This window comes from Aptenodytes forsteri, unplaced genomic scaffold (assembly GCF_000699145.1).
Source record: "Aptenodytes forsteri isolate BGI_AS27 unplaced genomic scaffold, ASM69914v1 Scaffold203, whole genome shotgun sequence".
Taxonomy (NCBI): domain Eukaryota; kingdom Metazoa; phylum Chordata; class Aves; order Sphenisciformes; family Spheniscidae; genus Aptenodytes; species Aptenodytes forsteri.
In genome coordinates, this window is record NW_008794160.1 from 826,239 (window position 1) to 837,372 (window position 11,134).

Genomic DNA, 11,134 nt, shown 5'->3' on the forward strand with positions numbered 1-11,134 from the left:
TTCCCTTCCCTTCCCTTCCCTTCCCTTCCCTTCCTCTCCCCTCCCCTTCCCCCTTCCCTCTCCCTTTCCCCGACCACCGTCGCAGGATCTTGCTGTTCATGTTGAAGGCACTGTGCGTGATTTTGTACAATTAAAGCCGCTAATAGGTGAGAAGCCTGAGGTCTCGTTAGCCGCAGCGTTGCGGGGTTGCTCCTGTACGCCTGAGCCATCGAGTTGTCCCTGCTCTGGCCACAGCATCATCCCAGCCCCAGCGCGTCCCTGGCGCTGCTGGCAGCTCCCTGGGCAGGGGCAGCTGAAGGCAGCCCCAACGCCCGGGGTCTGCTCCCCGCACTCCGGGGCTGCAGGTGGGACAGGCGAGCCTGAGGCCAGCTCGGCCGCTGGCAGAGGTCTGCCTCTCGCACCGATGAAGGCAGAGCAGATACTTGTCTGCTCACCGCAGCCGGCTTTAGCAATCATGTATTTCATGTGGATTCATTGTGTCCTGACAGCTTTAGAAGGTGTTCGCAAAGTTTGACAGCAGTTTATCAATGGTGAAATGACCAGATTTAAATAAAATAGCTCTATATAATCTTTTTTTCTTTTTTAAACACTGAGGCATTTAGCTTGTCAGCTCAGTACCGTTCAAGCCCTGTGCAAATAGAGAGATTTTCTGTATTATTTTTGTTTCAGAATTGGCATCCGTGCTGCCCCTATTGCTTGTTTTCAGTTTCTCCATTCCTCTGTAATCTAAGTAGTTTGGATGATTAACAACATGAGGGTTAATTATATTTCCTCACTTGATACATGGGATCATTACATGTTCATGGGTTTTACACAGTTTCACTACTATTCATCCAAGTGAGTTCCGTTTCCCACCAGATACATGATTCACCTTGCTAAAAGTGAACAGTGCAAATTTGCTAGAAAAGGAGTAATATACGGGGCTTGCTTGAGTGTTCATGTTTCATTTGTGGGATCATAATATCTGCCAAGACTGCTGTAAATTTTAAGAGCAGAAATCATGCTCTGTTTTTTTTTGCTCTTGATTAAGTCAAGGCATTTGGGAAAAAAAACCCAACACATTTAATTTCAGGTATCCCCTTCTGTGCTTAGACACAAATAGTGTGTAGGCTGAGCAATCACCCAGCCCTATTTTCAGTTGGCTTCCTCAGCAGAGGCTCACGAGCACCCTCTTCACAGGGCAGCACCAGGCCTGCCCCCGGAGTTTGCAGTCGGGCGACAGCGGCCGCTGGCTTCGGGAGGAGGGTGGCCTGCGTCCAGGCAGCTGGGCATCACTGCATGGTTTCCTGTGGCCGTTTCCCAACATGGGGCCTGATCTGCCTCCGTGTAGGAAGGTCCTCCCCTCCAGCGAGTGGCATTGCGGCAGTGCAGGCAGCGTGGCCGTGACTGCCTCCGTGCTGCGGGTCCCGCAGTGCCCGGGGAAAAGCAGCTGGAGGCTGGACTGATGCTGGGGAGGCAATGCCCAGCAGCGGGGAGCACTGGGCTGGGGGGTCTGCCCTGCAGAAACGTCCAAAATTCTCACACAGATCTTCTTCTCCTGCCCTTCTCCCCCTCCCCTGTGTGTTTCAGGACATGGAGGCGTGAATCAGCTGGGGGGTGTTTTTGTGAACGGCCGCCCCCTCCCAGATGTCGTTCGCCAAAGGATCGTGGAGCTCGCCCACCAAGGGGTCCGGCCGTGTGACATCTCCCGGCAGCTGCGCGTCAGCCATGGCTGCGTCAGCAAAATACTTGGCAGGTAAAGGGGGACAACGAATCCTTCTGTGTCCGTCAAGAGAAAAGTGTCAATGCTGGTCCCTTAATTGAAGGCTGCAAACAAATGGAGAATAGTAGAAAACTCAGGAAATCAGTCCAGTGAGGAGAGGGGCTTCCTGACCAGTCATGGTTTTATATGCCTGATGTGGGAAAAAGGTGCCACTATTCGTATCTCTGGTTTGCCCCTTTCACAGTTTCTTATGGGTAATTGTAACACAAAGTGCAGAATGCCATGTGGGGTGTATTTGCTGTATACATGGCATATATCCCGCAACTGTCTGTTCTGAACAAGTAGAGAAATCTGGGGGTCCTCTTCAGTAAAATGGAAAAAAAATAGAAGTTGTGCAAGTTACTCATTTTGCTTTCTGAAGAAGACTCTCTTTTAGCAATAATGTAATTATATATGATATATATCATCAACACTGCCGTGTGTTCATTCACAAAGGGTGTTTTGCAGTCTGTCCCACTGTTTAATTCAATGTCTTTTTCTATTCATGAGCTGGAATATGTTCTTAATTAGAGCACATAATACCGTAAGTAACTAATAACCATCTTAATTTTGGCTATTTTGGGAGTAGCCCTCTGTTCAGGCTGGAGCTGCTTGAACCACTATGGCAACAGGAAATTAAACTCCAAATTCATATAATTTCCTGATTTCATTTTAAAATTTGACATAGATTCAGGTAAAAAATACCATCCTTGCTTCTTTGTATCTTGTGAACAAATCTGAACATAATTTGTGTAAATTATACTATTAAAATGGTTTTGGACTCCAGGTGCTCTGAGATACTTGAGCAATTTATATTAAGGAAATAATTTTTTTTGGTGAGAATATGTTTTTCTTGCTAATCTGGAAAAGTTAATTCCTGAACTATTTACTAAACTTTCACAGTTAACTTCATTGTTCAGAATTTTACTCTTACTATTTTTATCTTTACCATTTTTTTCTTTTCCAATTTTTAACCAATTTGCTTTCCTGGACATAGCATAGCTGCGAAGACTGTTAAGACAATTTTTTTTGTAGTAACATGCAGGGGATCTGCTTGGATTAGCAGCATTTACGATCTCTCAGTAGCCATTTAAGCGTTCAGAATCAGACTGACCCGGCAAAGTGACAGGCCCCTGGTTTTGTAGCTCTTGGCATTCTTTTCCCCATAGCCCCCCCCCTTACTCGCCTTAACTGGCGAACACCATCTCCACAGCCCCGCACGGCGTGCTTTTAGAGAGCTGCATGAGCCAGCATGCAGGTTATGCTCAGCATCCCTGCTTTTTCACTCATGCCTTCATTGCAGGGGGATGCCTTCCCCTGCAAGCTACACGCATTCCTCCCGGTGTGGGTTTGAGGACAGTGACGCCTTTACTATTTTAGAGAGGAAAACTTTCCATGGGCTTTATCTGAGAATAAAGATTCTGCCTGCCCATCACGGCCTGTTTCACTCGGTTATCACTTTGCATCCGTTGTCAGCACAGGCTCCTGCTCCCAGTCTGGCTGGCGCGGTTCGGCTGGTGATGCTCTCCGCTGCAGCAGACTTGCGACCAATTCCCATCAGGACTAATGTACAGCTAAGAAAGGGGCAATTTATTTACCTACTAGGCAAATGTCTGATGGTTTTACCTTTGGTAGTTTGAATAGATTTACCATTAGATATATTTGCACTATAGAGCTAAGAGCGAGGCTCCAGAGCTTTGTCATTAAAGTTGTCAACAATAAATTGGAATTTCATAGCTCATTATTTTCATAAATAATAATTACAGTGGGTAAAATGTCACTGTAATTGCAGCTCTGTGTGTGTGTTTTTGCACGTGCGTGCAAAATGGGAATCCTTATGATAAATCCTTACATTTTGATTTTTATGTTGGAATTTTTCAGTCCTCGATACAGACTTAAAAAACATCCAGAGGCAGGGAACCAGCAGTTCAGTGCAAGTGCAACTCTCACCCCTCGAGGAGGGCACTGCAGGGGTGCCCACTCTTCACCTGCATTGGCAAGTTGCTGGGAGCAAAGGTCCCAGACCTGACATGCATAAAATGAAGCCAACTGCATCCGTCCTTGCCTTTAAAATGGAGACGGGGGTCAGGGATGCCCATGCTGTCCAGCCTGCAGGCTCATTGCTGCGCTCAGGTTCATTGCTAGGGCGAAGAGGAAGGAGGTGTCAGCGGTGTCGTTGGGTGAGAGCTGTCCCCTGTCGCAGCAAGCTCTCCTGGCTGCCCCGGGGAAAAGGGTCTGGGCGCAATCCTACACCCTCCTGTGCGAGGCAACTCTTTCCGTTGATGTGTGCATACCTTTGCAGGCTTGAGGTGGTGTGAGCGGGTGGGTAGGCAGTGGTTAGAGGATTTGGCAGTGGAGGTCTTGCTGTCCAGAGGGCACCAGGGCTTTGTCCCCCAGTGAGCTCGCCACTGCCACAGCGTCGTAGCAGCGAGGGCCTTTGCCATCACGGGTTACCTACTGTGGTGGAGTCGCTGTGGGAAACACCGTCTTGTCTGCGGAGCCACAGCTTCCTGAGCTGCTGGCTGACGGTCTGCTCAGCTGGGCTGTCCTGTGTCGTGGGGTAGTTGACAGGCACCATGTCACGGTGCAGCAAGGCACTGTTAGAGAAAAACACTAAGGAACGTTTGTAAAATCCATGGTTTTGACTGGAAGTAGGAAAGCTATGACTGTTTGTTTGGTAGCATTCATGGTATTGTCTGGCTTCCTTCCACACCCTCCTCACAGGAGAGGTGCCAGCAGTGAAGGTTTTGAGGCCAGGGGTGCAAGGTCTTGGTTTGTGGTTCAAGTTTGCCATCCTTTTGTCATGTCCTTGGGAAGCATGGGAGGAGCTGAATTTTACCCCCCTGCCCTAAAGCTCGCTACTAGGCTGTGTTTAGGGACTACAGGAGGGTTAATCCACCTCTGACACTTGCTTTCCATTACTAATATTGCTGAAATGGCTCATGGAGACTGGTAGATCTGAGTCCACATCTGCATCCAGAATATCTGAAAGCATGTACAAACAACACGGTGTTAGTCTCTTTAAAGGAATTTTAGGCCCTGCACACAGAGCTCTACCAGAAAGACTGAAAACCAGTAGCCTGGCAGAAATTTGATGAACATGGTTGTGTGTTACAGTGAGACAGACTTTGGCTGCGCAGCCTGTTTGTGCTCTGCTCTCGCTGGAAAGATTGGGGAATTAATTTTTTTTTTTCATATAATGGGTATGTCAAGTAGCTGCAGAGAAAATATATTAGTAAGTAGTCTTACATTCTTACCTGGGAGTCTTTTCTGAGCTCCCTATTAGAAATAGAGGCACAGAGCACTGGGTGGATGTGTTTAAGCTCCTAAGAGCATGCAGCTCGGTGGGCGTCTGGTTGAAAGGCTCACGAAGTCGAGGTCTGCTCCGTACAGAAAGGACATGCCAGATCAGGGCAGTTGGGGCAGTTATTGCAGGTAGGCACAGGGTTTATTTTTCATCTGGTCATGAGAAAATTCACAAGATACAAAGAAGTGCATGGCTGGGAGAGTGCCTCGTGCATTGTGCTCCCTGACAGCACAGCACAGAGGAGCACGATCTCATTCTTGGTCTCCGTTCCGGCCCTCGATGGCTAAGATATGACTTCTGCTCTTAGCAGCACATTCAGGGCTTTGTTTATTAAAAGGGGAAACTTGTGGGGCTGGGGATCTTAGCTGTGATGTATTGTTGCAATGCTACCAAAAGCAGTTGCTCTTGTGTAATTTACACGTGAAGAAATCTGGCAGATTCTGTTGGTTTAGGGATCCAGTCCTCCCCCTTTCCCGGCGTGGCATCAGCAGAGTTGCCGCTGTGGGTGAAGATGCGGTACCTGAGGAAGGGCCATAGGACTGGTCACAGAAACCAACCCCCACATCAGCTGGACCCCTCCAGAGCGTGGGCAGCTCCCTTTTCCTTGAAATTCGTGGTTGAAACTACTAAAAACATAATGTTAAAAAGAATACATATTGAAAAATATTAACTATTAAAACCATAATATGCATATTAAAACCATAAAATGGGAAAAGGATATGCTGGCATATTTATTCCGGAGGTGCAAATAAAATACAATATCTAGCCTTCATTTCAGTATGAAATGATAACAAGCCGTAGATATTAATGACAGAGAATTTCTGTAGAAACAGTAATTTACTACAAAAGAGTCCACCGCAAAAAGTGGTCTTTGGTGTGATTTGTTTCTATTATTGCCAGTACCGCTGATTAATAACACACATTTTCAGTTAATTTTGGATCCCGGCATGCCCTTTAATCTTGCATTGTTTCTTTTGTCTTGCTATTACAGAAAAATATATATTGTATCCCGAGGCCCAATTCCAATTACTATAAGTTAATCTATTAGGTGATAAAGCACGACATAGGCAGAAAATGTGTATGTGAAAGTGAAGATGTATTTCAGGATTTGCTGGGGTTTGGTTACCTTGAAATTATGTTCTCTATAAATCTCAAAGCATGTTCTGTCTATTTGTGATAACTAAAGCTTTGTTTTGGATGTTGTCCCAGGTATTACGAAACTGGGAGTATTAAGCCTGGAGTGATTGGAGGATCAAAACCAAAGGTCGCCACACCCAAAGTCGTTGAAAAAATTGCAGAGTACAAACGCCAAAATCCCACCATGTTTGCCTGGGAGATCAGGGATAGACTCCTTGCTGAGCGAGTATGTGACAACGACACCGTGCCCAGCGTCAGTTCAATTAACAGGTAAAGATCTGCCTGGTCCTGGGGAGGGACGCTTCTCGGAAGTGCTGTCACTGAATCCTCATTTGTTAGTAGGACTGGGTGTTTTGGGCTGTTTGCAAGAAATGCAGCTTGCATGTGTTTCCATGATGCGTTTGGGGCCGGCGAGCGGCTGTGGGCCAAAGCATCACAGATTATGAGTGTTTCCTAGGAGCGGGCAGGTTCTCCTGCTGGCCCTTGCTTCCTTTTGCTTTGGTGCTTTCCCCAGTGTTTGAGTTGCAGTCCTCGCTGGTAACAATCCTGTGTTTTTGCTCTGAATGAGGCCTCAGTTCTGCTCGACAGGGTGGGTGTTCAGTGGGACGTGCTTCCCTAGGGGGGAAGGCTCAGATGGCCGTCGAGTGGGGCAGCAGTCATCTGGGAAAAGGGGGGGCCCGGGTGCCTGGAGGAGGGGACCCAAGGCACGGGTCTAAGGTACCACTTCTGTCCTCCTGACACCTGCTTGGTCTTGCTGAAGTTGGCCCAGAACCATGCTGGCTGCTGACTGCTGTCATCAGCATGAATATCATCGGGTGAATTTGGTCAGTAGCTTTCGAGTGCCTCAGCCATCTGCTTGTTACAGGGATGCACTTAAGTGGCCTTGAATTGCTTTTGTAAAAATGCAGGAGAATCTCATTTGGAGCCTCAGTCCCGCATTTGGGAGTTTTGCCCCAACCTTGCTGGGCAGGACTGGGGTTGCAGAGCGGTCTGGAGCTATACTAACCTACTGCCATCTCAGTTACACCTACTGTACTCACCCGCTTCCTTCTGAGTCAAAGTATGTCTAAAGCTGGTGTTGAAAAAAACCAGTGAAATACTCTGTTATGTCTCCAGCCCTGCCAGACTGATAATAAGGGATTAATACTTGGAAGGCAGAGCGCTTGGGCAGCCTCATGCACACCCACACTCCTGGCAAGCAGAGTCCTTTCATTTTTGCTCAGGAGTATGCTCTGTGCCGGGCTTCAACCTCACCACGCTGGTGAGATGGTTTTCACTTGTGCGACTGCATGCAAATTCTTCGAATGCAGCTAGCTATAAAGTCCCATCTGTGTCCATGGATGTGAAATAAATTGATGCAATATTCTTTTATTGGCTATCCCAACCTGATTTGCATTCATGGAGTTGCCGCTTGAGTAGCCGGAGTGGTTTCCCCAGCATTAGTGGAGAGTGGTGTCTGCCTTGCCGAACTGAACGTTAAGTCATACGTTCACGTGTTTAAGAGCAAAAATGGGTCAGTTCACGTGCAGCCTTTGCTGCTGCCTGGGAGCTCCTGACTCACTGAGGCTCCAGAGCAGCATTCAGTAACCCTATGGACATGGCATTTTCTTTTTTAAAAAGGATTTGAGAAATAATATAGACACCAGGAAAACGGAAGGAAAATATCACTCTGACTGACCTCAAATAACTAAGGGCAAGCTCTACTTTTGTAAAAGTCAACTCGAGCCTTGCCACGTGAGAAGCATCGCTGCTGTGAGCAGTCCTGTGTTTGTGTAGTAGGGCTTCAAGCATCCTCCAAAAAACTACCAAAAAGGCAGTCATAGCTCTAGGAAAAAGAGAGATTAAGTAGTTTCCAGTCATGTTTCGAGCCAGTTTCCATATTCTACCTCTTGCTGTGTCCTTGTGTGTTTCCACACTGATAATGTCCACACATCCACTGCCATTGCATCAGAAACCCTGATGCAATTTCATGATCCGCCACCAAGTTTTTTGGCTGGAAATCTCATTCTTTCTCACCTGCTTGCAACTGTGGCTAAGATCTTTTCCTTTTCTCGAAGGTGTGAAATCCCTTTTTAGAAATGCACACAATCTTTTTGAGACAGTCTGTTTACCCAGAGAATTGTTTTTGCCAGCCTAGGAGCATATCCTGAAAACCCAGACCAAACTATCATGACAAGAAACGTGGAATTCACATCAAAACACTTGGCTTTAATGCTAAATCCTCCCAGTTCCACATTGCAGTCTGTGGGTTTTATCCTCATATTTAAAATTAAGCATATACTTCAAGGCTTTGCTGGTAGGGATGTTACACACCAAGGATGCAGACACCTGCTCATGATGGCCTTATTCACCGCTGAGGTACAAATCAGGTGCTGCCCTGTCGCCACAGACCTGAGCCCATCCAAAATCGCAGTGTGGTTCCCGTCCTGCTGCAGGGAGGGTGAAGCTGAGCAGTTGGCGTTCCTGCACAGGGGAGGACGGAGCTGCCACGCTGTTCCTCCCGTCCCTGCCTCCCCGGTGGAGAGAGGGGATCCCCCGGGGCTGTGCTGTTCCCTTCAGGGGAGCTGTCGCTGCTCTTGGGGAATGGTGGGGCTGCTGGGAGGGACTGTACTCGGCACATCCCCGCTGCCGAGGGTGCCTTTTAGCAGATGAATTTGAGCTGCTGCCCTTGTATATGAGTGAATAATAACTATTATTATTAATTAATAACATTAATTAATATTAATAATAGGCCACTCTTCCGCAGCAGGAGTAACTCTGTGTGATTAAGGCTTAATTAATCATTGCGATTAGTTTTGCTCAAATAAGCTGAGAGCTGCCCAGCTGCTTCAAAGTGCTCCAGTCCTCCGTCCCTCTGGAGATGAAGATGTTTATGTGTCAAAAGGCCCCGGACACCCTTCCCTTGCCACAACAGCGAGGAGGTTATGTGCAGGGGGTTACTTCCATTCTGGCTCACGCAGAGTCCCAGGTCTTCGGCTGCACAGTCCCCCACCGAAGCTGCTTGCACAGCTCCCTCTGATTTCCACGCCGGGCTGGCTGCTCTGGCCCCTGGCAGGGGAATTTGCTGCCAGGGACCCAGCCACAGGAGATGTCTAACACCCAGCAGCTTCGCTCTGGGGCTGGCAGCTGGCTTACTAATAGACCTAGCCCCCGCCAGCCTCCATCAGACTCCGCAGAGGGGCAGGAGGGGAAGGGGACAGCAGCATGTCCTCTTTGGGATGGGGCCAGGCGTCACCAGTGGTGGTTCTTGTACTGGCTCACGGGGTGACTTTCAAGCAAGCAACTGCTGTTTCTTCCCGAGAATGCATCCCCATGCCAGCTCTGTCTCATGCCTCCCCTCCTCTCCCCGCTTCCAAATTCACAGCAGGCAGAAATAGGAGAAGAGTTTGTTAGGTAAGGAGAGGAGAAGTGCTTACCGCAGCATTACCGCTGCGTAAAGAGTGCATCAGGCAGGGAGATGTGCGGTGAGTGAGCCTCCTTCAAGCCTGTTCCGATTCCGCTGCAGTCAGTGGCAGAACTGTGTTATCTCTGGAGGCGTTTCAGACCCCGTCTTTTCTTTTTTCACAGTGCATTGGCAGTTGAGCACTTGGTAAAGCACCTCCCCAGTTCTTAGCAGCTGCCCTCTGTCCTGCAACACAGCACATGCCTTCTAGTTTTTCTGCATCTCTGAATTGACATATATTGACAATTTTCCTGATTGACATGATTATAAATCGGAGCAGAGGCTGTCCCCAGCAATGACAGTGTAGTTATCCAGCTTTTAAGACTAGCATTTAAGACAACACATCTTTGTTTTAGTATTCATTTGGCTAAGCAGGTCCTTTTCCAAGGTATCCAAGTTCTTTAGCTTTGTGAGTGCGGTACCCGGGGCAGTCTAGGGACAGCCTTGCAAATGTGTCCCAGCACCCAAAGGTGCAGATCACAGCCTGCTGGGACATCTGGACCCAGAAGCGTCCAGCTCCCTGAGGAGGGGGTGCTGGGCCCAACGGGTGCCCAAATAGCAATGGATATCTCTTTCTTGGGCGGTGAGGACTAGGTCCTCAAAGGCACCGAAGCACCAAACTCTGCAGCATCCCAAGGACCGTGTAGGAGTCAGTCACCCAAATGTCCCTAATGGCAGGGGCTAGAGGCAAAAACATGGTCCTGGGTCCACCCGCCATCAGTCTTTCAGTGGATGACGAGGGGATAATATGCAGAAAAGCATTTTTGTATTCATGTAAGTGTCCTGAACTGAAAAAATAGTGTCTGATGCCCCCTGCAATTGCATGCTTAATGCTAAGTAGTCATTTCTTTTCAACTACATACAGGATCATACGGACGAAGGTGCAGCAGCCACCCAATCAGCAGGTCCCAGCCTCCAGTCACAGCATAGGTAAGGAAAACTTTTTTTTTTAATATAAAAAAATAGCATAATGGATTACAAATATTCTAAAGAACTTTTAATCATTCTTATGGACAGATAATTCTGCATAAAACACTTCAGCACACGTGCTAATGCGCCTTCTTTGTCATTCTCCAAGGGCTGAACATAGTAAATGAATTTTATAAATACTGCTAAAAGGTTTTGAATTTTACTGATTATTATGATAAATAGCTTTCACCATGAGACAGAAAATTGAAATCTAAACCAAAAAACCCCCACTAATGGGTGTCTATAGAATGTCAGATAATTAAAGTAATAAATCAAGAAAGGGATACTTATTCATAACATTTTCTGCATCATTAGTCAGTAAGTAGTTTTGAATGTGTTTTTTTCATCTATCAACCATCCCTTCCATAATTCTTTGTGCACTTGCAGTCTTGAGTGAAGAGGTAGCAAAACTTTCTGAAACTTTAATTCAGCTGCAGACCAATGATGCTGCGCCCTGAGGCAGGCGATACTGGTGGAGGGGGTCCCTGGGAGGGGTATCCCCGCTATCCTCAGCCCTTCACAAGGCTGACGGTGTCTG

General features: G+C 47.5%; 1 protein-coding gene across 1 annotated transcript in view; it reads left to right on the forward strand.

The window, feature by feature from the left end:
• Positions 1-403: 403 nt before the first annotated feature.
• The window catches only part of PAX5 (paired box 5), a 138,544-nt gene continuing 127,813 nt past the window's right edge, over positions 404-11,134 (forward strand). The window contains exons 1-4 of the mRNA XM_009280782.1: positions 404-497; positions 1,570-1,735; positions 6,258-6,455; positions 10,493-10,557. Coding sequence (XP_009279057.1) covers positions 404-497; positions 1,570-1,735; positions 6,258-6,455; positions 10,493-10,557 — 523 coding nt within the window. The remainder of the gene's footprint in view (positions 498-1,569; positions 1,736-6,257; positions 6,456-10,492; positions 10,558-11,134) is intronic.